This window comes from Bidens hawaiensis, unplaced genomic scaffold (genome assembly GCF_021521415.1).
Source record: "Bidens hawaiensis isolate Kalapana, Puna unplaced genomic scaffold, B.hawaiensis_p1.1 tig00011868_1, whole genome shotgun sequence".
Taxonomy (NCBI): domain Eukaryota; kingdom Viridiplantae; phylum Streptophyta; class Magnoliopsida; order Asterales; family Asteraceae; genus Bidens; species Bidens hawaiensis.
The window spans coordinates 742,706-767,311 of record NW_027491949.1 but is presented as its reverse complement, the minus strand read 5'-3'; the positions used below and the strand labels follow the sequence as shown (position 1 = coordinate 767,311).

At 34.8% G+C, this 24,606-nt stretch overlaps 2 protein-coding genes across 2 annotated transcripts; both read right to left on the bottom strand.

Moving 5' to 3' along the window:
- Positions 1-8: 8 nt before the first annotated feature.
- LOC143539405 (homeobox protein ATH1-like) lies at positions 9-2,244 on the bottom strand. Its single transcript, XM_077032739.1, has 4 exons — positions 1,314-2,244; positions 394-731; positions 249-309; positions 9-143 (listed from the first exon to the last, which is right to left on the bottom strand). The coding sequence occupies exons 1-4, from the start codon at positions 2,220-2,222 to the stop codon at positions 9-11; spliced, it is 1,443 nt and encodes a 480-aa protein (XP_076888854.1). The 5' UTR covers positions 2,223-2,244.
- A 15,179-nt stretch (positions 2,245-17,423) lies between these two features.
- Positions 17,424-20,878, bottom strand: LOC143539389 (protein NDL2-like). The gene is made up of 11 exons (XM_077032727.1): positions 20,813-20,878; positions 19,559-19,658; positions 19,291-19,388; positions 18,687-18,775; positions 18,539-18,599; positions 18,376-18,462; positions 18,206-18,283; positions 18,075-18,131; positions 17,939-17,994; positions 17,728-17,863; positions 17,424-17,639 (listed from the first exon to the last, which is right to left on the bottom strand). Exons 1-11 carry the CDS (start codon positions 20,876-20,878, stop codon positions 17,424-17,426), a joined length of 1,044 nt encoding a protein of 347 aa, XP_076888842.1.
- Between the last annotated feature and the right edge of the window lie 3,728 nt (positions 20,879-24,606).

Genomic DNA, 24,606 nt, shown 5'->3' with positions numbered 1-24,606 from the left:
AGTCATGTTCAAATATGATACTGCTGGTTTCTATGGTTACTAGTTTCTTCATCACGAATCCTTTGTCTGTTCATCTCTATGTACATTTCCTCAATCATCGGCTTCCATAAACGAACTCGAGCATTTATAAACCAATTAGATACCTGAAATCATACACAACACTACTTATAAAAAAGTGAAAATTCCCACTCGTTTTGACTCAAACCCATTATGAAACACTATTGGTGAATGTACTTCGTGTATGGTACCTGGCTCCTTGTCAATCCACTTTTTACAGCCAACAGTTGTTTCTCTGCATCCTTAGGGTACCTGCAAGCAAATTTAAGATTATAAAACATAATATAACTGACATTATATAAGATTAAATTAAAGTATTATTGGCAAGTAGCTTACGGGTGAAGAAAGTTCTGGAACATCCATGCTCGTAATACGGAAACCGACTTTTCTGGCAACCCTCTTTGGGGTCTCCATATTTGATGTTCTTTTCTTCTTAGTTGCTGAAGATGCAATTGTTTTGGTATAAAAGAGGAAAGCTCTTCTTCCCTTGCATTGAAATTGGCAGCCATTGATAGTATTTGATTACTTATTTTCTCCCTTAAATGCTTGTAAAAGAAAGTAATTGTGTGAAGAGCAAAACAAGCATGGATTTGAGGATTCAGTTCAGTTACTGCGCTGAAAGCTGATATCACTGTGTGAATCTCATCTAAGCATTGGTTGTACCGTTCGTCCACCTGGGTCACAAAAAAGTGAGAAAGTTTTTCCCTTTTTAGACAAGTAGGTAGTTAAAAAGTTAAATCTTGATTCTTGGTCATGTCATGAAAAATATGGAAACTTTTTAAGTCTTTTTGGGTAATAATTGGTACATAATTACAACCAACAAAAATGCACTATTTACAAAGAAATTTGATAAATAGTTGGTTAAAACTTAATTTAAAATACAAAAATCTTGTTTCTGGTCACAAAGAAAGCAAAGAACTTGTGATCCTTGGTCACAAAAGAGTTTGAAATTTTAAGTCCTTATCAGATTGAAAACTTCTTAACAAATCAAATCAAGAAACATGTGATTCTTGGTCTCAAAAAGTCTGAAATATCAACCCTTTTTGGTTTGATAAGTTAAAAATAAAATCAAGAAAATTGTGATTCTTGTTGACAATTTTTTTAGGTTTTTTTGATCAATGAAATGGTCAAAAGTCAAAATCAAGAAAATCTTCAGTCTTGGTCACAAAAGAGTTGCAAATCTACTCTCTTTTAAACAAATAATCAATAAAATTAAAGATTAAAAATAAGCAAAATCTTAATTCTTGATTACATACCATTTCCAGTAAAGCCAGCAAATGCTTCTTTTTCTCTTCAACACCATATGATTTCAAAACCGGATTGAATTGGGAGTCAAAATTATTACTTCCATCCGAAAAATCATCAAAACTAATCTGCTTATAGCTCATATGATCAAGATTCCCAATAGAATAGCTTGCAATTTCTGTAAGAATCTCCTGCATCATATGAAGATACCCATTTGATCCGGCTGAAGTTGACAAAATCTGAAGTGGCGACCTAGTGGTGTTAGAATCAAACCCTAAAGAGATACTTTTACTGTTGCAAGAACTTGCTTGTTCTACAATACCCAATTGTCTTCCATTTAAAGACAGATTACTTATGTTTGAACACGTGGCAAGACTCAAAGATAACTCATTCCCATCTGAACTCGCACTCGGGTTATTACTATCACGCGATACCCACCCGTTTGGATGCGTATTAAACCCGATTCGTTCAGTTGTAGGTGTGAAAAACTTGTTAGATTCCCATTTCCTGTTCATATCATTAAGCATCATTCCATCATATCCAAAATTCCCATAATTATCAGGGAAATAGTTGTTTGGAACAACACTCTTGGGAACTTGGTCAAGAGATTGACCAAAAGGAGGGTGATCTAAGCTTTCGTTTTGACCGGGTCTAGACGCAAGAAGGGAAGCTAGAGCAGTAGCAGAAATGGGAATGGGAATATCTATGTGATGATTATTTGGAAGAAAATTACTTCCAAAATGTTCATTTGGATTTGTAACTCCTAAAACATTTGTGGGTACATTTGGGATAATAGGAAATACTGGAATAATATTGTGGTTTTGCTCAAGAAATGATTTTTGACCAAAAAAGTTTTCATCTTGAATGATGAAATTCTCTCCAGGTATACCCATTGGAACACTGAATCCATTCTTCTCCATGATCAAATTGAGATGAAAACAATTCAATTACCTAAAACATCAAAACAAAATCATAAGTTTAAGATATTGAAAGTGGGTGTTTTATAAGATGGATAATAACCAACAGTTCAAACATAATAATTCAAGATATCCTGTTCTAAATAGTAGCCAACAAAGGAAGAAACAAAAATGGTGCATCATAAGGCTGAGGGGTGTGGAGCGCGAGAAAGGGCGCGTGAGGCCATCCGCTCGCGCCCCGGGGCGCGAGCACCACACCACCGAGGCGCGAGAAGGGCGCGAGAGGGGCGCGAGCGCGGATTTCCAGGCGGGCGCAAGAGGGGTAGCGGCTGGGAGAACGCGTGAAGTGGCCTGGGAATGCGTAAATAGAGCCGTTGGGCTCTTTGTTTATTAAAAAAAAAATTTGTCGGGCTGGGAATAGAGCCTGGGAATGCGTAAATAGAGCCGTTGGGCTCGTTGGGAGTACAGAGCGAAACGCCGATATGATTTTGGGTCGGTGGACCGAAATCAGAAAATTTGTCGGCTTGTTTACTAATCTGTTCAACAGGAACGCCGGTCGTATGAGACCAAGTGGCAGTGACGATTTGGCGGTTTATAATTTCACTGTCGAAGAGTGGAAGCAGGAGTGCCTGCGGAGGTATGGGACGGTGAAGACGTGGGACGATGTAAAGGTGTGGGAGAGGTTGAGAAGGCGTTCTAAGTGGGTTGAGCTGGTGGCGCCGGACCTTGATGCGGAAGTAGGGCCGAAACGGACTAAAACTAGTTCATCTGGAGCGTATAGCACTTCCGCCGGGTCGGATTGCCGGGTTGGATTCGACCTAAACGTTGCGGGGGAGGAAACGTCTTCACCGCCGAGGAGGCGGCCATTGGGAAGGGACGCCAGGGGGAAAAAACCGGCTGAGGGGGAAGCCGTAAACATCGCCGATCTTGTTGAATCCCTCAATAAATTCAACAAAACCATGGAGGTGGTCTCTAATGACAAAAAGGAAAAAAAAAGAATGAGAGATTTGGACTTCCTTACAAGAGACTTCAGTAACCTAAATCCGGTCGACCAAATGCTGATGGAAAAACAAAAGGAACGTATCCGGAAGAGGTTGATCGAAGAAGACCAAGCCGAAGAATAAGAATAATGTTTTTTTTTATTACTTTAATTTTTTTTAGATATTAATGTATTTTTTTAATTAATGTGTGTTTTTTTAAATAATTTATGAGTTTTTTTAATAATACGTTTTTTTAATACATTTATAAAAAAATAAAAAAAAAACCGCTCGCGCCCCCTCTCGCGCCCCTCCACACCAGGGCCCGGGGCGCGAGCACCACAACCAACACCCATCTTATCAAGTTTCTCTCTCTGCCACACGTCACAATATTATTGGCTGGAGCCCCCACTCGCGCCCCCCCCCACACCCCTCAGCCTAAAGATAAAACAGAAGACACATTCTTAGTTGGAATGTAAGTTTTTTCACTGGCAAGAAGTGACTTCTCAAAGCTCAACCCTCACTATCATATCCCTGTGTAAACAGTGCTAAATACTATTTAACATTTTTCCATATCTTCTAATAATTCAAAAAGATCATAGCTACTCAATGCTCCAATATGTCAATTAAGGGTCTTGGTTCAGCTTTCCAAAATTCTACAACTAAATCATGTAAATAACAAAAGACAAGACTAGAAATGAAAGAGTTTATTAAACATTTTTGTAATTAGTATATTATTATTGTATAAATAGAGGCAAGAGTGGGTGTAACTGTGTAAGCAACAATCATCCTTCAATAATAAAGTTCCAACTTGGGATGTCAAAATCCACCTAAATTTATTCAGTAATAAACAGTTGACTTAAGAGTCAAAATCAAGAAGATAGAAAAACATAGATAAAGTAAAGTAAACCAACCTTGCAAGCATTTAAAGATGAGATGAAGAAGAAACAGTAGCCTACCCTCCACCAAAAGACTTAAAAAAATCTTTACTTTTTTTCTTTTTTTGGAGTTTAAAGTGAAGAAGAGGGTGGGATCTTGTTTGTTGATGTGGGATCAAACAGCTTCTGTGAGGACATAAATCATCAAGCAGTTGATGTGCAACAAAGAAAGCTCATTTGAAAATGGGGTTTGAGAGTAGTAGTAGTACTATGCTAAAAGGCATGTAAACAGTGATGAATAAAGAGACATGTGGCCTATGGTTGCTGTGGCTTAGGATCTTTTTATTAGCTTTAGAGCCAATAACAAGAAGGAAGAAATAATAAAAAATGGGAATTATGCCTTGTTGCATGGACAAGAAAAAGATGTGATATTTATGATTTTACAGAGCCCAAGAAACAGAAAGTTGAGTAAAGAATCATGATCATTCATCATCACTATTTGCTCTGGTGATCCCAGTTGAAGCAAACACGCAAACACAACAAGTCTGAATACCCACAGGTTTTTTTTAAAGCAAGCAAGACAGACAAACTGGTCATGAAAATGAAGGTCACTTGTGTTGTGTTATGAGAATACCATTAAAAGCATATAAAGTCTGTTTCTGATCCAAAAAGCCAAAAGAATAGGGAGGGGGGGAGTGGTAGAATTACATTATATGATAGGAAACAAACAATAATGGAACTGGAAATGGACCCAAGAAATTTTAACACCAAATACTAGAGGTGCACAAATCGGTTTTTTTTGAAAAAACCGGTTCGGTTATTAACCGGACCGGTTTTTTTTATCCAGAAAAAAACCGGTTCGGTTAATAACCGGACCGGTTATTAACCGGTTTTTATTGCTGAAAACTCAAACCGGCCAAACCGGTTTGGACCGGTTTAAAAACCGGTTAGAACCGGTTATTAAACCGGTTTTTTATAACCGGTTTTTAATAACCGGTCTAACCGGTTAACCGGTTTTTTTTTTTTTTTTTTTTTTTTTTTTTTTTTTTTTTTTTTTTTTTTTTTCTTTAGGGTTTAGGGTTTCGTTGTTAGCATTCTTTGCTTGGAAGATTAAAAACACATAACTTTCATTTATAGCTTTTACATTAAAAATACAAACATTAAATCGTTATCGCATATTCGTAACTCAAAAATACAAACATTAAAGAATGCTTAGACACGATTACATTAACAAGTTGATGTTTGTTACTCATTTTCTTCGCTACCCGATCCCGAGCTATTCCTTAGGTAATCGTCGTACGCGGCTTCTTCATCGGTCATTGGTTGAATGTGTCCTTGATTGACCTCGTCTTCATACAAGGCCGCCTCATAGTCCATTTCCCCCTCGAGTGAGCGTTGATGTTGTGCCCTGTCTAAAGAGTCCAAGTAATCCTTGTAGCAAATCGACATCTCTACAGCTGCTGGAGTGAGTCGAGTCCTCCTAATCGATATAACCCTGCCAGAAACAGAAAAAGCAGACTCCGAAGCTACCGTGGAAGCTTGGACCGTTAGTAAATCTTTGGCCATGGCGGCGAGGATCGGAAACTCATCCTCCTTACCTCTCCACCAAGCCAGCAAATCAAGACTTCTAAATTCATCCGGAGTCATGTGTTTCACAAAGTTGGTACCACCATACCTTCCAAGTTCACTGCTTGGGGTGTTTACCCTTTGACGTTTACCGGCGTCTTCCCAAATCATGTAGTACATCCCCATTTCAAGGTCGGTTTGGGATTGGGATTGGGCAACAGCTCTTAACGAGTCATGAATTTGGGAAGACGACCCGTGTTTTGTAAGGTAAACATCATACATGTTTGCCAATGTGGTGTTGAAATCATTCTTTAAAGTTTGGCTATAATAGGGGTTTTGATCGTCGTTTAACCCTAGCTCATCACAAATTTTTTCTATTAAAGCTTCAACACCACCAACATTGATGCAAGGGTTTAACGCAGCCGCACAGGTCAAAACAGCGGGTAGTTGTTGAAAATATTTTATAAATTTTTCTTTCATTTTTGCACCCATATCAAAATAAGGTGCACCCCTACAATGAATTTCAGTCAACTTTGTGCACATGACAGCAATTTTTGGTAAAGCAATGGGGCTTGTTGGATAGTAAACCCCGGATAAACTAGTTGTGCAAGATTTAAAAATTTGAAGAACCTCCGTAACGATCTCAATCAATAACCAGTTTCTAGGATCGTACGGTGCACATTTACCCCTACTTGACATTATTTGATGAAACGCAACTAGTGATTCTTTTTGTTGGATGGCTTTCTCAAACATATCACAAGTCGAGTTCCATCTTGTTGGACAATCCCAATTGGGCCCCAACCATTGACAATTAGCTTCATCACAAAATTTTTTGTATCTTGAAAATGTTTTATTGTTGCTAAAAACATCTCGTAACATTCTTTTAAAATTGTTTCTTTGCGTTTCGATCACGTTTAACCCATCTTGCACGGCCAAGTTGATAATATGTGCAATGCATCGGCTATGAAAAAACGCTCCATCACAAATAGGTTTATACTTTAATTTTAAATGGCCAACCGCGGCCGTATTGTTGGACGCGTTATCAAACGATATTGAAAAGATTTTATCTTCAATCTTGTATTGTCGAATGACTTTATCCAAGAGTTTAAAAATATTTCTACCCGTGTGCGGGTAATCAAACAATTGAAACGCAACGGTTCGTTTCATCATTTGCCACGACCGGGGGTCAACCCAATGAGCCGTCACACAAATGTATGAGTCGGGCGAACCATTAGGTACCGACCACACATCCGTTGTTAAGTTCACACCAGTTTGTAAGTTTGAAAAGTATGAAATTAGTTCGGATTTAGCGTTTTTCCATGCTTTAAGCATATCTCTTCTAAGGGTCGAACGACTTACGTGTTGGTAGCGTGGTTGAACATACTTTTGCATCATCTCCGTGAATTGAGGGTTGTCGAAGTGGTTGAAAGGAAGTGATTGTTGAATCACAAAGTTGCCAAACTGTTGACGTACCGCTTCAAGGTCGTACGTAAACACCGTTCCTTGATTCGTCATCTCCGGCTGCGAACTACTTCCGGATTCGTCCTTCAAGACCTTGCAAGAGGGCCTTTCTACATGAGCTCTTAAACTGGAGTTTGCTTCTTTGTTATAAAACTTCAAACAATGTTTGCATCTAGCTTTTTGGGTTCCGTTAGACATTTCGCATAGGTCGAAATGTTGCCAAATATCTTGGTTTCGTTTCGTGGGGATGACCCGAACGACGGTTTCTCCCGTGTTCGAGGCACCCATGTTGACCGATGAAGCAGCACTTTGGGAGGCCATGATAATCGACTACGAATTAAGAGTGGTATACTCGAGTATGAAATAAACGACTACGAAAGAAGAGCGTTTGGAGTTATAATCGCGTATGAAATAAACGTTTAGAGCTTTTGGAGTTGTATAATCAAGTGTGATCTAACCAATACCCAACCTAAACTATATATAGATGTTTGTGGGGGTAAAAAAACCAAAAAAACGGCTAAAAAAACGGGCAAAAAAAAAAAAAAACGGCTATAAAGCCGTTTGGTAACGTTCGAAAACCGGTTTAACCGGTTAACCGGTTATTAAAAAACCGGTTAACCGGTTTTTTTATAACGGCTATAAACCGGTTATTTTAAAAACCGGTTAACCGGTTTTTTAATAACCGGTTATTAAAAAAAACCGGTTTTTTTTATAACCGGTTATAAAACCGGTTTTGGCTCCAAAAAGTATAACCGATACGTAAACCGGTTACGTAAACCGGTCAAACCGGTTTTTAAAAAAACCGGTTTTTAAAAAACCGGTTTTCCGGTTAACCGCCCAAACCGGTTCCGTAACCGGTTTTTTTGAACACCTCTACCAAATACACATACTTTATGAGAACACCCTTTAATTTCAAAAACATTTTTTTAACTTTAAAAAAAAAAAAAAAAAACCTCTACAACTATTAAATGGTGCAGTGCCACTCATTTCTTGTTGCAGGCTTTAGCCTGAAACAAAACAAAACAAAACAAAAGGGAGGACCCATTACTTACTTCCTCTTTCTCTCTCTAAAGCTGCAATCATGACACTAAAAATCTTGATTACATCTGAACTTGAAAACCCAATGGAAAGGAAAGCAAAGCAAAGTAGGATTAGGGTTATAGGAGGAAGAGGATGGTGATGATGAGCATGATCTATATGTATATGACCAAAAATCAAGAAACAGGAAAAGGGTGTTGCTTTTTTAACCATTTTTTGGGGAGTGTGTGAATCTTGGGTAAGAAAGTTGGTTACTTTTGTTACAAATGAAATGGCTACTATTTGGTTGCAGTGAGTAGGGTTTGTTTCTAGTACTGAGTACTAGTGGTTGTGTGTTAGGGGGTGTGAAGTGATGATGTAAGCTAAAATGGAGGGTTTTGTGGGGATGAAGATGAAATCTTGCAGGAGATCTAATATAAATGCTTTCACTTACTTTTCTCCAGGCCACCACCTTGTACGGCTACACACTTGTTATTCTTTTACTTGTTTGGTTAATGCATAATATAGTTACCAACCTATATGATACTAAATGAATTCAGAGTGCGTTACACCTCTAGTTTGTCCAAATTTCACCTTAGGGGTTTTGTCAATGTTTTTGGTAGGTGTAAGGTCATGCGTAATTGCGTAATGGTAATGCTCTTTAATTAATACCACTTCAAAACACATATTTAACGAATATTGTTTTTTAATCCCCCCCCCCCATCCCCCTCTTCAGTCATTACTATTTCAAATTCATATGGGCTTTATTGTAAAAGCTCTATGCCATTAAAAACATATTTAATGCCCTATGATGCCCCATTACATATGACCTAAGGGTGAGCGTAGTGGGCATTTTTGACCATTCTGAGCCCTTCCCGCTTTTGTGACGACGAAGTCAAGGTGGTGTTTTAAAAATTGTAGTAGTTAAGAGTAAGGGATGGAGGAAAGAGGGGGGGGGGGTTCGGAAAAAAATTACTCTATAAAAGAAAGATAGGTATTATGCATCATTTTACCAACCTAATAGCTTGATATCTTCCACTCTGAATTCCCCTTATAACCATGAATCCGAATATCCCAGAGAATGAAAACAACAATGTCTATAGAGCGACAGGAGCCGTGAACCGTGGACGGCCGGGGAGGAAGTAGCGTTGATGTGGTGGGTCGATACCATCAATGATCAAGTAACCGCTGACAATCTTCAGTTTTGGTTAAATGTTCGTGACAACTTTCATACTTATATGGGTCAGGAAAACCACCGTTCCATTAACCATTTAATGTTGAAATGGAGGGTGATCCACAATAATGTTTTATCATGCTCAACTTTTATGGTTTTTAATAATATAATTTTTCTTTAGTGCTTAATATTACTTATCAGAATAACTATTTTTTTTAATTTTTGCTTATTTTTAATTTATAAAAATATAGGATAGTCTTAAAAAAAACAAATAATTAAGTAATGGTTGAAAAGGCTTCATACTACTACTATGACTCTATGAGGTAATAATAATAATAATAATAATAATAATAATAATAATAAACCTAAAATGTGTTTTTAACAATTTGGTTTTTTATATGTATAAAGGGTTATTGTATTTAAATACTCAAAACTTGTTGGCCGAGAATACTTCTAACTAACATAATGTTTCCTCTCATTTTCAACTTTAAGTTATTTTTCTAGTACTTTCAAATTTAACATATCAAAACCTCACTAGTTTTCTTGTTAATGCGACATTTTTTAATGATGTGTCACTCTTATGTGTCATTTTTTTTAAAACTTATGGGCTCCACAAACACTGCATCATCTTTCTTTTCAACAAAACCCTAACCCCAGTTGGTAAATATATCAGTTATACCTAACTTATTGTGCAAACTAGTGGCACAGCCCATGAATAATGTTTAAAACAACTTATGACATGTAATAAGGGTTATGTTATAATAGGAAGTATAGTTTTTTAGGAATGATAGCATGTAATTTTGTCCATTGATTTTGTACATGAAGGGTTGAGATTAATTTAGGGGGAAATCAAGTATGAACATAAGAGAAAGGGTATAAAAGGAATAACACATTTGTTGACTTTCTCTCTCCACATGCAAGACACATGCCAAATTCCCAAATCATTTTTAAACGTCCATAACTTTTTTTTACGACGTTTTTATTGGAAAACAAATTCACCGTAACGAGTGTCTTTTTATCTTTTATATGAGTACCACATTGTTATATAAAATTAAAAAAAAATAAGTGGGTTTTTACAAATTGTGTTTTACCAAAATTGTGTTATACAATAGTATTTTTCATTGTGTTTTTTACATTGTGTCATACAATTGTGTTTTTATCATTGTGTTTTTTTCCATTGTGTTTTTTACATTGTGTTTTTCGTAGTGTTTTCTATTGTGTTTTTTCGAACTTTTTCGGCGAGGTGGTGGCGGTGGGTGACGGTTGTGGTGGCGGTGGGCGGTGGAGTGGTGGTGGTTGTAGGAGATAAGTGAAGATGTAATTGGGTTTTTGAAATTAATGTCAGTGGGTTTTGAGATTAAAGTAAGTGATTTTTGATATTAAAGTATTAGACTAAAATACTCTCCTTCCTAGCCTTCTTAGGAAAATCAAACTTCTTATTCTAACTTAACCCGATATGATAATTATACTTCTTCCTTTTGAGTTTTCTATAACCGTTTGCTAGAATGTATCTAACACTTTTATTGCTTTTGTTCCGTGCCAACTCCATTATTTTTGTTATTAGCATAAGACAATAATACATAACCGCCACCCACTTCTTCTCTGCCCATACCACCACGTCGGCCATCATACTATCATCGACGCATCTACCGCCTCCGTCAGGACCGTTTAGAAAATTGACGGGAACTTTGATTATTTTAAAGGATGATTGAGTTAGTGGTGGAACTAAACCATTGAAGTGATTGAACCGAGACGCAATCAGGTCAGTGCGTCAGCTACAAGAACACCGGATAGGTTTAAAGCCTCGATAATGAGTGGAATTGCCTTGCTGGTGACCTCAGATCTGTCAGCGGTGCTGGGTACAACGCTGGAGGGTGGTAATGGTGGTGGTATTCGAAAGTGGCTGGAGGTCTATATGTGGCGGGAGAGATTTTATAAAGATTTAACTCTTTTTTAAATAGTATTTTTATAATCAATGGTAATTTGATCTTTTTGTAAAAAACTAACGGAAAGTTTGGATGCAGTTAGTGATTTGAACGAAATTGGCAACAACCGAGAAACTCGATGGTCCACTTGCATAAAAAAAACTTTTTAGACGAAAGTGGCATAACTGGCTAAACCTCAAGGACGATTTTAGCATTTTACTCTAAAAGTTATTTATGTCTAAAAAATAAAGAAATCGGAAAAAATGCCAAAGTTGTGTTTATTTACCCTTCTTCACAGTCAGGCCCGGTCCAAGGGAGGGCGAGGAGGGCGATTGTAACGGCCGCACTTTTGAAAGTTATTAAATAAAATAATATAAGTTTTCATTTAATAATATGTCATGTGTCGATATTTAAATCAATTAAATAATACAAGAATGAAAGGGTAAAGATTAAGATGGTTCATGGACCTAGAATGATTATGGACCTAAAAGCCTATGGGCCTAGAGTATTTAAGGTCCTAAACATTCCCTAAAACCCTCATTCTTCCATCTTGCCTCCACACACTCAAAACACACATAAACACCTTCCTCACATTCCGCCCAGATCTGAGCCCAAACCGAAACGAGTTGTATTAGAACTTCACCTAAACAACAAGAAGCAAAGCACCATTCACGTATTCGATCAAATCCGACGCCAAACCAAATCCAAGAGGTACGTTTTAACTAAAAAGGTTAAGTGTTTGAGGTCGGTTTGCTATGAAACTTGGTATAATACTAGATCGGACTGTAAGATGCAAGAAAAACATAAACTTGATGACTCGCGACTTAGCGGGTGCGATATAGGACGAAAAGTGACGTTCGGGCTGCGTAAAAAAAAGTAAGCAGACAAAGTTGTTACAACCCAAAACCCATTAAAAAGGGTTAACTGGGTCATAGGGAAAGGTCACAGAGGAGAATGGTTGAAAAATGGTAAAAAAATATCAAGAAAACGATTATTCTGATCGCACGGAGAAGAATTGTATCGCACATGCATGCGATCCGATTGGAATTCGCCATGCGATGCGACTGGTTGCTCCCATGCGATGCGACTAGTTTGCATCCATGCGATGCGATTCCTTTTTGCCATGCGATGCGATTGCTTTAACATGCGATTCAGATTGTTGTAAAGCTTAACTTGACTCGTTTTTTCTGATGAAATTTTGATAAAGGCTTATTAATGAAAATAAAATTTTTTCAATCTGACCTGACAGCTCGATCCCAGCCAGGGGCTCTGCCCCTTGGACCCTGCTAGGGGCTGCCGCCCCTAGACCCCGCTACCAAGGCGCTGCCCCCGGACCCCCCGGTCGTTAGGGATTTCACTAACTTAGAAGTATGATTTGTTTAGAAGTAATTAATTAATACTTATAATTATTACACAGTTAGCCGTGCTAAGGAAGGGTATTACCATTAACTTAGATAGAAACCGACTTTAGGTGAGTTCTAGCCCCTTTCTGTGTTATGTTTTCGATGCTGCATGCATACTACGATGCGTTAGATCATACACTTACCTTAAGTGGTAAGTGTATATTAGATGGTTATTTGTGTATGTTTGATGGACGATAAAGAATGATTAATTAGTATGCATGCAGTTATGCATATTTATTTATACTTGAAGGTAATAAAGATATATAACAAACGTATGTTTAGTTGTATGGTTGTATGGTATGAAGGGCACCGGACCCTTATAATATCCGAGGTATGAAGACACCTGACCCTAATAATATCCGAGGTATGGAGGGCACTAGACCCTAATAATATCCGAGGTATGAATGACACCGGACCCTAATAATATCCGAGGTATGAATGACACCGGACCCTAATAATATCCGAGGTATGTAGGGCGAAATGCTCTTTAAAGCGAATGAGTAATAAGAAGTAATGTAAGTATAGAAGTTATAACAAAGGATAACAGAAAAGAAAAGTATGTAAGTATGTATGCACGTAAATATGTATGAAAGAAATATTAGTAAGTAAAGTACAAAATACGTATCTCCGGATATGTATAACTAAGGATATGAAAGCAATGTATGTAATTTGATTAACTAGAACTTACTCAGCGTAGCTGACTTTTAGTATGCACGCAAGTGAGTAGAATGAGACAAGTTGCTTGAGATGGGACACGTAGCAAATAAAAGAAGACTGGCATCGAAGATAAGGAAGATTACGTGCTATTTATGTTTATCGTTAAGACTTGTGTTCTTTTGTTTAAAACTAATACTTGTTGGTTTGTAAGAATGGTTGACTTTTATATTTCCTCGAAAAGTTTTTATTAACTCTGATATTTAGAACTGTGTTTATGAGTAAATCCAACACCAAATGTAGGGCACCGGGAACGGAGCCTTACAGCGACGAACCCAGGCCTACTCTTTCGAGAAGCCAATAATTGTTAAAAAATAAAATTTATATTTTAAATATAATTTTGTTTTTACCTAGAAGTTTGCAAAATAATTAACTCTTTTGTTGAATGAAAAATGTGTTAGACTATGGAGAACAAATGTCATGGTTTCAACTCTCACAATTGGCGTTCTTTTTTTTTATATAGACAAACTTTCATTTGTGTTTTATATGAGTCATTTTAGTAACATATTTATTATTATTTGTTTGTTTTGGGTTTTTGAAAGACAACTTTATTTGTAAAATTGTCAAATTATCTATTAAATAATTGAAAACACGGTTTTAGGAGCCTCTTTTTTACTCATCCCAGGTCTTAAAATTTTAAAAGATTCTCGAAGACGGCAATGTGTACAATCATGGATACTTTATAAAAATTGTCGATCTGTTTCTTAGCCATTGATTTAATATTTTAATTTGATCCATAGGTTGACATTTCTTTTTACCTTTTCAAATCGGCTAACACATATATATCACATGTTTTCCGTGACTTCATTAAATGGAAAATGATGCGTTGCGATTTTATTGTTGGACAAGTGGATGCATTATAAGTACTTTTGTTGAATACATTAAAGAAGATAACTTTATTGTCTTGATAATGATATTTTTCACACTTTTTATTCATTCAACTTATACTTTATTTAATGAGAATATTTTTTGCGGGACTTAAACCCGAAATCTCCTATTTATAAACTTAAATGTTTAAAGATTTTGTCTTTACTAATGGACCACCACCTATTTGTATTCATTCAAAATCATATCAATTAGCCACCAGATTACTCAACCATCGAGTTTAAAATAATTTTTTTAACTTTTAAGCTTTAAGTTCAACAAATTTTAAAAAACATACATAGAATTATCGTGCATTTATCATAAAAAAATCTGAATAACACTAAAATATGGCTGGGTGGCAACCTATGACGTCTTAAAATGACATGCTATTATATTTAAAATATTTATAAATTTTATTAATATTAATACGCCTTTCAATTAAAAAAATATTGATATTAACATGCTTGATTCCAGCATGAGTTTTTAAAAAGAAAACAAAAATTATAATATTTTAGCTTTTTTTAATTTTTGAAATTTATAAACAAGTTTTTGCAAGTAACTTTTAGAGTTAAATTACTCGGATGCATATAATTCAACTATTTCTAAAAGTTACTTCAAGTGAACTAACGCTCATTCACTTGAAGGAGAATCCGCGTTATGTTTTAGAAACAGTTAGCATACAGCTAGTGCATATATGTAATTTTTTAAAGTTAGAAAGCACACATGAAATTTGAGTAACCCATATGTAGCATCTGAATAAGGCTATATGTAGTGGTTTTTGACAATTGTTTAGTTAAAATGCCACTTAGACGTCATGTAGATAAAAATTAATTCACTAAAGTCTCTTTTAAATCAAGTGTAGTGGTTTTAACTAATTACAATTATCACTCATTCATATTTTATATTTAATAAGCATAATAACTGAAATAAAAAAGCCATACAACAAATACTATAACATTTTAATAAAATAAATATTACAAGTAGATAGAAGAAAAAAAAACCCTTGAAATAAGACAAAAAAAAGTACAAAGGATACTTGAAAAAAATAGACAATTTTTGTAAAAAAATAACAAAGAAAGTAAAAGAAAAAGACTATTTCTTGGCAGATTATTTGTCATGAATTTCATTCTTTTTTCACTCGAATAAATGATATAATTATTTACGATCTTCGGATGGTAAATGATATAATTAGTTTTTTTCGAGAAAAGCAAAATCAATATTGTCTTGTTATTCCTCTCTAAACCAGATTAAACGGTCGATTTTAAAATCCAAGCTTTCTACTTGAGATATTATCTCAGGATTCATTGTAGTCGAGGTATATAATGAGGATCGGGTCTTAGCCTTAGCGTTATCTCTACCGATTGGGTGAATTGGCTCTTCGATGTGATTAATATCAAGCTCTTCGTCAGTGTCATTTAAATTTATTTGGATAAGATGGAGTTTGCTTCATTTAAAATTGTTGGTTTATAACGTAAAATTTGTAATTAAAATTTTAAACTTTTTTTTGTATTTCCAAAAAAATTAATGGCTCTATTGCTCCAAGTTTGATTGTGGAATTAAAAGTCTTCTATTCTTTCTATTTATTTCCTATTAGTGCCGCCATTGGCTTGGCGCATAAATTCTTCAACTTCCAGTCTCAATAGTATGTAATGGTGTTTGGCAAACAATTAAAATCCACATCACCATTTTAACGCCTCAATTCTTTACCACTACGTCTAGTCTAACTAACTCACTATTGAAAGAATATTTTTAATTGATCATGTAACCTTGTGTGCTTTAATCTCATTATATATTTATGACACTTTTATATAAATACTTTGATTGCCTAAATACATACTCAAATTTGTGGATTTTAAACTTACTTATCATAATTCATAACAAAGTTCTTATATATATATATATATATATATATATAAGGAATAAAATAATGTAAAATGATATCCTACACCCTAGTCCAAGTACCATCTTTGCTTTTAGCACTGAATATTGAATGCTACCCAAACTACCATCTACCCGGTGGGTCACTAGTTCCTGTTTTACAAATGATACCCATTGCGTTTTAGGCCACATATATTCTGTTAATTCTATATAATTTCATATGATGCATAGATTGACTATTAAATACATTATATATGTTATTCATGATCACACTGAAAGCCGAATCCGATGATAACACTCAAAACATATGGAAGGAAATTGGGTATGGAGCCGGATATGAGTTACTTTTGAATTTTTGCTGGTATGATACGAATATGGAATATGGTGATACCCGTTACCCAAGGCGATTACCGATAATATATACTCGTTTACCTGATTATATACCCGACATGATTATTCATTAATCTTTTAATTTTAAATATTAAGTATATACATTTTAATTTTTTTTTGCAGAACCTACACTTCCTCTCATCACCATTTCTAAACGTAATGTTTAATAGACACCCGTCGGGTTTTGGGTTGGACATACCTAAATATAATAAACTAACTGATATATTTAATACCGAACGAACGGTTATTTAGTAGATACCCAACATGTTTTAGACCAAGTATGAGACAAACTTTTATAATTAGGTTAGGATAACCTAAACCCGCCTCATTGTCATCACTAGACTTATCAGTGCTTAAAATCTGGATTGGCCCAAGAACAAGCCACTCTACGTTATTGACTACACAGTTTTAAAAAAACTAACTAACGTAATAACAAATTTATAATTTTAAAAAATAGATATAGAGAAATAAAACTAGAACTTCAAAATGAATCAGCCATCTACAACTTGAAACAATGATCTAAAAAACAAGCTTTAAAATCAACTATCTAAAAGTTTATACAGACTATTTTATAAATAATATTCCAAAAATATAAAACAAGCTTTATTTACTTTTTCCATTTTAAAAAACTTAATATAAACAAATCATTTTAAAAATAAAAATACGCTTCAACAGCTCAAACGATCAAACAGTTAAAACCGAACTATCCATCCGACCAACTGCACCCAACCCATCTCGTTCGATATGTTATATGTTAAACATTAGTTAGTGATTCGATCTAGACTTCTTATTCTTTTTTATCAAATTCAGCTAAACCAAACCTTGAACAATTATATAAGTCTACATGATATTTCCATAATTAAGGAATGTAAGTGTATCAATGCATTTATAGTAGATTGAAATCTACTCTATTCTCTTTAGTCTTTACTTCTATGTATATACGTCTTCTCGGTTCCTTCAAGTAGAAACTCGAGTCTTAATGGGCTTTAACTTCAAACCCATGCTTTCGGGCTTAAAAAGCTCAGGGGAAATCAAAGTTGGGCTCAATGGGCTTCTAGGACTTATATTCAACTCACTGGGCCTGTAAACTCCATAGCCGATCAAGAAATATTCCAGTGGCATCAACATTGCATCAGGCTGCTCTTCTGTTACCAATGACCCACATCTTCCAACCTAATATTATCACCAAAACCATTTAGCTCAAATTCATATAACACTCACACGCGTGCGCGCACACATATATATGCATACATATACACACCTCAATCAGTGCACTGAGTCTTCTGTCTAGTTTTGAAGTCATGTGAAGGGATTCTAAATGAAAGGTGGAATTTTCTCCGACGAATATAAGTGTACGACATTGTAGTCTTTTTAGCCCGTCTGTAATATCCGCTCGCCTTCACAAAAGAAAAAAAAACCTAATTAGATATTTCTGGCCATGCTAACGCTTACAATAAGAAAATGAAATTTACCCGTTAAGAGCTTCGAGATATCGCAGCACATTAAGACTCTGCATCTCATCAAGGGCCTGCAAGAAAAGTGTTCGGGTTATGTTTCATCTTTAGTGGGTCAAATGTGTCAAACGGGTCAAAATGTTCGAGCACTTACTCTTCTACATGATTGAACCACATCTGCTTCTGGAACTAGACTGCATCCACGGACTTCCTATTATTTAACACATGATGAATGCAATTTTAGTTATGAAGTTGTCAAGAACAAGTTCAGTATAAAATATGTACCTTACTGAAGTAACGCATCAGCAGTAATTCCTTTACTAGACCACACATTCCATAGTAATATAATACATTCGATACAACCTGAAAACAAGAACTGAACAAGTTTAAAATTTACCAAAAGTTTCTTAAGGCATTGGAATGGAAGTATGAAATGGCATTCAGAAATTACTAACCTTATTACACAACCATTCTGACCAAGAAGGTGATTTGCAAAGTGGAGAAACAAGTATGAGACCAATTACACGTCGCGCATATTTAATCTGTTTACCAAATAACACCAAGATTGTAAAATACAGAATTAATGAATTTGTATGATGCACATAGGAAGCAGCTTACAGCAAACAAGGTAAGCACATAAGCTCCGCCTGTTACCCCTAAGCACATAACCGCACCTAGTCTGAAACAACAGTTCACATATCATTTAACTCCTTCCAAGCTAAAAAGAAAATAAACCTTCTAAAAGTTAAGGAAAATATAAGAGTACCCAAAATAGTCGAGAACATCAGCAACCTGATCAGCCAAGTCATCAACAGATAATGCCAGATCATCATGTGACATTGGAGCAGCTCCCCACTGCAGCCAAAATAATTAAGTGTGTGTGGGAGTCAATGAACATGCCATCAAACTTAGCTTCTTATCATATGTGAAGGTGGAAACGAGCCGAGCTGAGCCCAAGGTCGGCTAGACTCGAGCTCGGCTCCGGCTCGACTTGTTTATTATGTATTAATTCATTTACTTATATTTATACTTATTTTATATATACAATTTTAACTATAAATTTTATATATCATAATATAAATTATTATTTATTTCTTTTTTCTAACTTTATATATAATAATAACTATATAAAATTATATATTAAATACATTAAGTAAACTTTTTATAAACAATAGGCTCGTATAGGTTCGCGAGCTGGCTCGGGCTAAACAAGCCTACTTTAGGCTAGAGCTCGTTGAAGCTCATCTCGATTTGAGCTTTTAGCGAGCCGATCTTGAATAGCTCACGAGCAGCTTGACTCGTTAGCAACCGTAATTATATGGTACAAGTTGCATGATTAATAATATAAAGTGAAGTTAGCAATTGCTCACCTCGTGGCCCGGAGGACTAATATGATATATGCAGAAGTAATGAACCAACAGAGAGAATGCTTCTGGACATAAAAACAGCCCTTGAAAACATGAAATATCTGAACAAAAAATCACATAAATTTATTCTTATTAATAGAAAATCATTTTTATTCACTGATCAATTCACCCAAAAAAAAAAAAATCATTTTACACCATAATTTCTATATAAAAGCTAGCATATCTTAGCACTTAGAAGTAAAACAAGAATATAATTAAGTAATTAACTTACAATTTAAAGCAATATCAGGATATGTAATCAAAGCTGGTTTGTCTGGATCCCCAAACATGGCAACTGAAATCACTCCTTTGGCTGTTTTGATAAGGTGCTCCTGAATTTAATGCATTAGTTACAAAACAACTTTTTTCATCTACAATTATTTGATTGTATTATATACATTTATTCACAGTATTGGCCAAAATGGGCACATAGCCAATGCCCAATAAATCTCCTCGTACTTTCATTTAATATTCTCATCATCACGGACATTTTTACTGTGTATAAATACGTTAAAAGAAAATCACAAAAATGATAGTGTCACCAATTCATTAAATTATTAAAATAAACATCGGTTAAATTAACTTTATTCATAGGCATTGAGTGGCATCTCTAAGTTGTATGTATGTATTTTATAACTACGGCGGTCCTTACTAGCTATTAGCTAAGGCCGTTAATCTATTCAGCTAACTCCATATAAAATGACTAAACTACCCTCAACAATAATAATACATTAATGACGGATCATCTTGTGAATAAACAAATGAAATGCCTTCAACTAGGGGTGTAAACAAGCCGAGCTCAAGTTTGACCAGGCTCGAGCACGACTTGTTTTAGCTTACGAGAGGTCGAGCTCAAGCTCGGCTTGGTTAATATTTATTAATAAGTTCATTTACATTTTTATGTATTTTAAGAAAAACCTTAATTAAACAAGCCCAAGCTCTGCTCAGGCTTGTGCGCAGTGTCTTAAATGAGCCAAAGCTCGGCTCAAAGCTCGACTGTGTAGTGTGATCAATCATCAAACGATATATTATTTACTATTCAATCATGGAATATACTATCAAGTATTCAATTCGAAGTAAACATAACTACATGTATAAGCCTAATTAACACGATCTTAATTTCCGTTTATTAAAATATATTCATATATATAACATAACATATAATATGATGATGATTATTTCAGAGTATCCGGATCTAAATAAATAAATAATTGTCAGTGATCATCAATTCATTCTATGCATAGATGATAACGTACTGATGAGACCTAATTCATTCATTTCGAGATCGATGATTGCACTCGGTATTTAACAAATTCGATGAAATGTGGAATCCGTAATGCAATCAATCAACGAATAATCTGAAGATGACGCAATAATAATAATAATAATAAACGAGCGTACGAAGCGTCAACAATCAAAGCAAGCAGCCTAAAATTCAAAATACACATAACTATATTCATCGATATGAATAGGATTATAATTATACCTTTGCACCAGGAGAGGTGGTTTCCATCATGTCAATGGAGAAAGAATTATCGGTTGAATCCGCCATTGCCAATGAATGGCGTTTGAATGCAATACGAATCTACAATGTTTTTGGCTATATCTCAGTGATGATGGAGTGTGTGACTGACTTTCTCTCTCTATATCTATATCTATATCTATATCTATATATAGTGTCATGTGTATGTGTGCCTGCCTGTAAATCTATATTATCTTATTTACACTTTGGCCCTTATGGGAATCAGTTTCTTTCAATTCTCACACTTCTAAGTAATTGTTCATTTTCAGTGAAATATAATTTTCTCCTTGAAATTGAAATTTAAAAGTATTAAGGTTAAAAAATGAATTAGAACAAGTAAATTGCGTAACTTCTGCATGTATCCCTCTTTGGCTCGTTTAAACTTGCGGCCTTCATAATCTAAGCTGTACATGCAACAATGGATAAGAATTTGGGAGGTACCGATGGAGTGGGAAATGCTCTATTCCATCCAGATTGGCAAAATGGTCACGAATGGAAACAATTTTTGTAATGCGAGTGAAGAAAAACAACGTCCCATATCTAATCGATACCGGTCAAAATTTGATCCCATCTTGACTCCATAGTCCATACCACGCACCCTTAAGTGCACAACATGTTTAAGTGTGAAAGAATTATATTTTATATTTATTCAATACTATTTTATATTTGATCAATTTTAGTTTCAGTTTTTATATTCGTTGAATGAAGAGCGTATATACTACTAGAAGATGAAATACATCACTTGGATATTACCAAGTTCAACTTTCTATTTAAATTTTATAGCTAAATATAAAGTAATATTGAATTATCATGGAATGCTAGTATTGAAACTTCATAACAGTTAATTCATCTTTCACCATTTTAACAAGTTTGTAAAAAAACAAAATGATAATCAGTTTCATTGCTAAAATATTACACCTATGAGTTTTCATCAATTTTAATGTGTGTCAAGAAAAACTTTTTAACAGACACATTATATTCACAGATGATTTTCTTATTTAGGTTATTTGTAATCACTTATTTGTGATAATTAGTGTGGTAAAATTGTAGTAAGAAAGTAAATGCGTGACTGTTAAAATAGTTTTGTATAATTATCCTTATAAAGGCCATTATAAATACTTTACCATAAAAGGTTGAAAACATTGCTATTTTGTTGCAAAAAAGAGAAGATCTGAACCACAATGATCAAATGTAAAAATGAAAACATAAGGGTCCAAAATGTAATTAACGTGAAGATGGAGCAACCGACGCTCTCTTCATTCCGTTTCTATTTATAGAGTTGGAGTGGGCCATTACCATTACCACTCACCTCTCCTCTCACTTAACGCTATACTTTAGTTAGTTATTTAACCATAGTTAAGTACCGACATTTTTTCATTTTCAGTTTATTTCTCGATCTGCCATAAATGAATGTTTAATTTTATAAATAGACTGAATTTGCTGCTGAACCAGTGATTTATAATTAATTGGTCAACTGCTATTAAATGGTTAAATTATATAAATATGTTAGTCAACTAACTCGATTCAATAAAAAAATACCACCTTTTTTCTTTCAATATCTAAGGGTAGATGGAATACTTTCGGATGGTATACCCTGTGTCTTGGGGCCGACAAAGACCAACCTGATTCGGGTTCTCTATGCCGGTTCTCATCCTTAAGCATTTTAACGGTGAAAGATGGATTTTTTTTTAATTTGTAATTTTAATTATTTAAATGGTGAAAGATGGATTGAGTTGGAAAGATATCAATTTTGTGCAAGAAAGATGGAATGAGACGAGATGGTGGAAATATGACGTGACGTCTATGTGGAGGAGAGAATGTGTGAAATATGCTTTTGGGGAGGGATGACCGGCCCCCATCCCTAATGTATGTAAGAACATTCACAATTCATTGCCTTGTTTGTTTTGCAAACAAGGATTTCGAAAATGTGGATGACATGCTATTTGTGTCAATCAATATGATTTTATGTGTATTATTGGGAATCAGGCGGGGTCAAAGGAAGGATAAAGTTGATTGGTGGCATGGATGTACTCCACGGTTTGGTTAATCTAGAAACTAGATGGTTTGTGTTACTTTGTGGATAATTATATAGGTAATTTGATTTATGTTATATCTAAAAGTGGTGAGTAAAAACGAACTGTTAAGCAAACTGAAATTCGTCGTTTAAAAAAAACAAAAAAAAAGCAGTATTTTCACTATAACCTCAGTATCATGTCATATGATGATCTATAGGGGTTAAAGCTTAATGTATTATGCCATATGATCAATAAGGGTTAAAGTTTAGCATTAGCCTTATTAAACCCCAGGCATATTTATTCCTTCTTACACCTTTTAGTTTATAGCATAATTTTACTAATAACTTTAGGGTGTTACAATTTCTCCACATTTGTAGTGTGAGTATGTTCTAAGTTAGAAACATGTTAGAATGTAAATGATTTGTAATCGGACTATGAACATGTTATCGAGAATGACTCTCGGCAGCGGTTTCTTTATCAGAAGCTTTTTAAGCAACAGGAGTGGGTGTTTGATTACGAGGGACTTATAAACCGGGTAAACTACTCGTCGCGACTATAGGACTTATAAATTACTCGTGGCGTTGATTACGAGACATGAAACCTATTTAATCGTGACGAGTAATTGATTAGTGAACGTGCTCGTTACGGTTAGTTTACGAACACGTGGCAAGTTCTAATTGGTTTCTACAAACTACTCGTCACAACTAGTTTATAAACCTATTTCTGGAATTTTTTGTAAATAGTACCTAAAATTAGAAATTTGTTTATACAAATGCTTATTTGGGGAATTTCCCTTAAAATAATATCTTCAATTTTTACAAAAGAACATGTAAAGTAGCGTGTACCATTAGTAAAATAATATAACAGACTTCATATAGTACGTTAGTAAAATAATATGGAATAAGATAAAACATTTAAACTCATTTACGGTATGAAAAGCAAATTCTAATTCAAAAAAGAAAAAAAAAATACTATCATGTTACAAATAACACAAAGAACATTAGGAACGAGGAGAAGAAGGTTGTGGTTGGGGCAGATGTTGCTAGTGAGAGAACTAATCTGTCTTCTGAGAGAAGATAACCAGAGTAGTAGATTGTACTGTCTGAATTGACCATTGAGCTTGGAATGCACCAAACATGATTATGCGTTTGTTGTTGGAAAATTTTGTTTGTTTATTGTGTACTCCAAGTGGTTTTGTAGTGTGTATAGTCTCCTGAACTAACGTAGTATTAAGTTTTATAGTCATTTGAGAAGATAAAACGGCAAAATCCATTACATGTGTACAACTTTTTAATGGGTTGAATGTTCAACAAGTTGTTGAACCTGCTCATCGTTATTTCCCATCCTTCAAAAGTTAAACCCGTAGACAAGGTTCCTATGTTTTTTAGTTGATCAAGTCTAGTAGGAATGTATAAAAATCTTGTGTATCAAAGCTCATTTAAAATTGGCTCATTTATAAACGAGTCGAGGGAGCCAAGATAAACTTGTTTATTAGGCTCGTTTAAGTTAAGCCCAAATTTTAATGTATGTATTAAAAATCAATTTCATTTATAATCAAGTCCACATAAAATGGCCCATGAGCTCATTATAGACCACTATAATATCAATTTTAATATTAGTTTTAACTTAAATATTAAGTTAACATTAAATAAACCAAACAAAGCTAAGTCATTTAACTTCAAGCCTGAGCCATAGTTAAAGCTGGTTGGGCTCGACTCTCCTCGTTCATTAAGCTTTCCTATT

Excerpts from the sequence above, each read along its gene's own strand:
- LOC143539405 (XM_077032739.1), bottom strand. The coding sequence starts at position 2,222 with ATGGAGAAGAATGGATTCAGTGTTCCAATGGGTATACCTGGAGAGAAT. Across the intron at positions 310-393 it reads TTCCAGAACTTTCTTCACCC|GTACCCTAAGGATGCAGAGA; the intron begins GTAAGCTACTTG and ends ATTTGCTTGCAG. Across the intron at positions 144-248 it reads GTGGATTGACAAGGAGCCAG|GTATCTAATTGGTTTATAAA; the intron begins GTACCATACACG and ends GTATGATTTCAG.
- LOC143539389 (XM_077032727.1), bottom strand. The coding sequence starts at position 20,878 with ATGGCGGATTCAACCGATAATTCTTTCTCCATTGACATGATGGAAACC. Across the intron at positions 17,995-18,074 it reads TGGTTCAATCATGTAGAAGA|GCCCTTGATGAGATGCAGAG; the intron begins GTAAGTGCTCGA and ends CTTTTCTTGCAG. Across the intron at positions 17,864-17,938 it reads TATCTCGAAGCTCTTAACGG|GCGAGCGGATATTACAGACG; the intron begins GTAAATTTCATT and ends TCTTTTGTGAAG.